This window comes from Corylus avellana, chromosome ca1 (genome assembly GCF_901000735.1).
Source record: "Corylus avellana chromosome ca1, CavTom2PMs-1.0".
Classification (NCBI taxonomy): Eukaryota; Viridiplantae; Streptophyta; class Magnoliopsida; order Fagales; family Betulaceae; genus Corylus; species Corylus avellana.
Window position 1 is genome coordinate 18166735 of NC_081541.1, and position 3102 is coordinate 18169836.

General features: G+C 34.1%; 1 protein-coding gene across 1 annotated transcript; it reads right to left on the bottom strand.

Moving 5' to 3' along the window:
• Nucleotides 1-712: 712 nt before the first annotated feature.
• Nucleotides 713-1693, bottom strand: LOC132168160 (leucine-rich repeat protein 1-like). The gene is made up of 5 exons (XM_059579258.1): nucleotides 1612-1693; nucleotides 1313-1448; nucleotides 1137-1208; nucleotides 892-1035; nucleotides 713-794 (listed from the first exon to the last, which is right to left on the bottom strand). Exons 1-5 carry the CDS (start codon nucleotides 1682-1684, stop codon nucleotides 713-715), a joined length of 507 nt encoding a protein of 168 aa, XP_059435241.1. The 5' UTR covers nucleotides 1685-1693.
• Nucleotides 1694-3102: the final 1409 nt, after the last annotated feature.

Consider the following 3102-nt stretch of genomic DNA (forward strand, 5'->3'; position numbering starts at 1 on the left):
ATATTTTTTTTAAAAATTGATTTTCCGTGTACGTGGTAAACACCGTAAAATGTTTTCGGTGGAAAACACTTTCAATAAAAATGACTTCCCTGAAAATATTTTCCGACTGAAACAATTTTTCGTCGAAGTAAACAGAGCCTAAAAGGAAATTAGGGGGAGGAAATGTATTTTGGTAGGAAAAAAACCCATATAAAACCCATATATATATAGCCATGTAACTATATAAGAGCTACAAACCAGTATGCAGAGAGGTTTAATTTACTGCCACCAACAATGGGCTTCAAAAATTACAAATTTATTCCAAAGCTGTATGGTAGCTTGCAGGTGTTATGTTGGCCATGGTCATTTACTTCCGAGCTCTTGAAAAAACAAAAAGAAAAAAAAAAAAGGTGTTGGAGCATGTTGTCAAAGGTGGGAATATATGTAGAAATAGGTAATGGCAAAGTAGTATGTTTACCTGCTGTGTTTGTGCGGTGGACACTCCCTACCAGCTGGTTGTCTGATACATTACTGATAAATAATAGTATGACAATTGCAATTAGAAAAATATGAAGGATGATGGTAAATAATTGGTAAAAATCTTCATCTAATAATTTATCCAAAAAAAAAGAAAAGAAAATCTAAATTGTAAATTCTTTCTAGAAACTAAAAATAAATAAAAATTATATTAAACACAATATGGCTTGAACTCAAAAGAGAATGAGTTAACTCACTAAACAATCAAATTCCCCGATTTAACAAGTTGAAGGACCTCTGCTGGTACTACTCCAGTAAGCTTGTTACTGTTCAATCTCCTGCAGACAATACATATAAAATCACCCTTGAAGACTAAATAAATTCCTCATAATTTCTTCTATCAAACTTGAAAGAAAATTGGAGAGAGATACTTACAAAAACCTTAAGGAAACCAAGTTTCCAAGAGATGATGGGATGGTCCCAGAAAGTTGATTCTGGTACAGGTTCAAGCTAATCAGGGAGGTTAGGTTACCAATACTCGTTGGTATGACTCCCCTTATGCTATTTCCATATACCCCACTGCCAGCAATTAAATAAATTACCACGATTATATTAATATATATTTTGATATTTTCCCTTTTTCTGAGAGAGATTTCCCATGCAGAAAACTATGATCTTACAAATGTTGAAGATTAGACAAGGCTCCAAGCTGAGGGACAAGAATTCCCGAAAGTCCAGCATTGCCGAGGTCCCTTCAATTCATGAAATCTAGCTAATCAAGAAATTGGCTTCTTGATGAATAAGAAGATGACAAGGTGGTTTAGAGAAGAGGAAGAAGAAGAAGAAGAATGCTTACACCCTTGTGACGCTATCATCATCAACGTCGCAAGTAACGTGATACCAATCGCAAGGATTCACAAAAGTTGGATCCCAGTTGTCAAGGACACCGTTAGGGTCTACCAAGTTGGTTTTCCAGGCATAAAGAGCATCCACTGTTTTAGCAAAACAAAAAAAACAAAAAAAAAAAAAAAATTAACTCAGGTTGAGAGACATTATTAAACAACATGGTTTTCCCATTTGCCACATGCAACTGTCTTTTTGTTTTCTGTTATCAAGTCAAAACACATTAAAAACGTATGAACTCAATTTCCAAACCTTCAATGTTGCAATCTACCGATGCAATAGCAACAACAAATACAAGAGAAACTAGTGAAATTGGGGAAACCATCGTGGAAGAGTTAAGAATCCTTAGCAATTATATCTAAATAATCTCAGTAGCTCTTCTATAAATACTGCCTCAGTGTATATAATTTGGCAATGTGGATACTATAAAAAGACATAATATACTAAATATAAAGCGGAATAACTATAATAAGATATGAAAGATAGAGATAGAGATTAAGGTGGTTTGGCTAATGACCTACATACACGTTAAAGCAATTATAGGCTACATCTTTCTTTGATTATTAAATTGAGTACACGATTCTATTTATAGAGCTAGCTTTCTATGTGATCTGAAATATCTCAAATATAAACACATTTCTTAAATATTTAGGTTAACAAATATCATCTAAATCCCTTACTTTAGGGAATACAAAATCAACATTTATCACAAAGAATTTATTTCCTTAACAGATACGATGTAGTCAAGTCAACTTGCCAATTTTCTTGCCTGGATTAAAAAGTCGGTCCCCAGCTCTGAATTCGATCAAATAAAGCTCGAAAAAATGAATATCATATCATGTGAAACTTACATTATGACTTGTCTTTGGTTTGAAAACAGAGGATATTCCCCTTTTCCCCCTCTCCTGCTTTGATTAGAAAAAAATAAAAAATAAAATAACAAGATGTGTACCATCATATGTAGTTTCTAGGATCTCCCATGCATCTTTGGCACTATCACAATGTGAAATTCTAGAAATATCACTTTGTGAAACTGCCAAGCATATGACATTCATAGCTTTGTCATTTGCCATACGAGTTTGTTTTTCAAAAGTAGACCATTTGACAGTCGACTTATTTGGAGCTTTCCATCCAGATTCGATGATAGACCAAATGTCTATGAATTTTAAGAAAAATCTCATACGAAAATATTCCAGAGATTACAGACAATAGGACACTTACAAATCTTTGTAACTCCTAGGCTCTATAAGATGATCAACAAGCCTCCAGCTTGTCTCCTAGTTCACAATTTTCTTGAAGTGATTCTCCTTTACCGGACCCTCCCAATAGACTTCTCTAACGTTGATTGCACAATACAATTTCTCAATACATAAACACTCTAAGAGAGAAAAGCATACAAGCTTATACAACAAAAACACTCTAAGAGAGAAAAGCATACAAGCTTATACAACAAAAACACTCTCTTAGCACACAAGGATCAACACACAAGCACCTTAGGATGTTCTCTCAATTTCGTGCTTCAGCCCTCCCAAATCCTTAAAAAACTGAGGCTCTGTTTGCCAACGGAACGGGCCAGCACTGTAGCTGGAACGGCACTATTCCAGCTACAGTGCCAGCACTGTGTAATCAGGAATTCAGTCAAAAAAATATACACACATTTCAAAAATAATACTTATCTTATTCACTTGCCAACCAACCGATAATTACAACTGAATTTTTTTTTTTAATTAAAAAAAAAAAGAA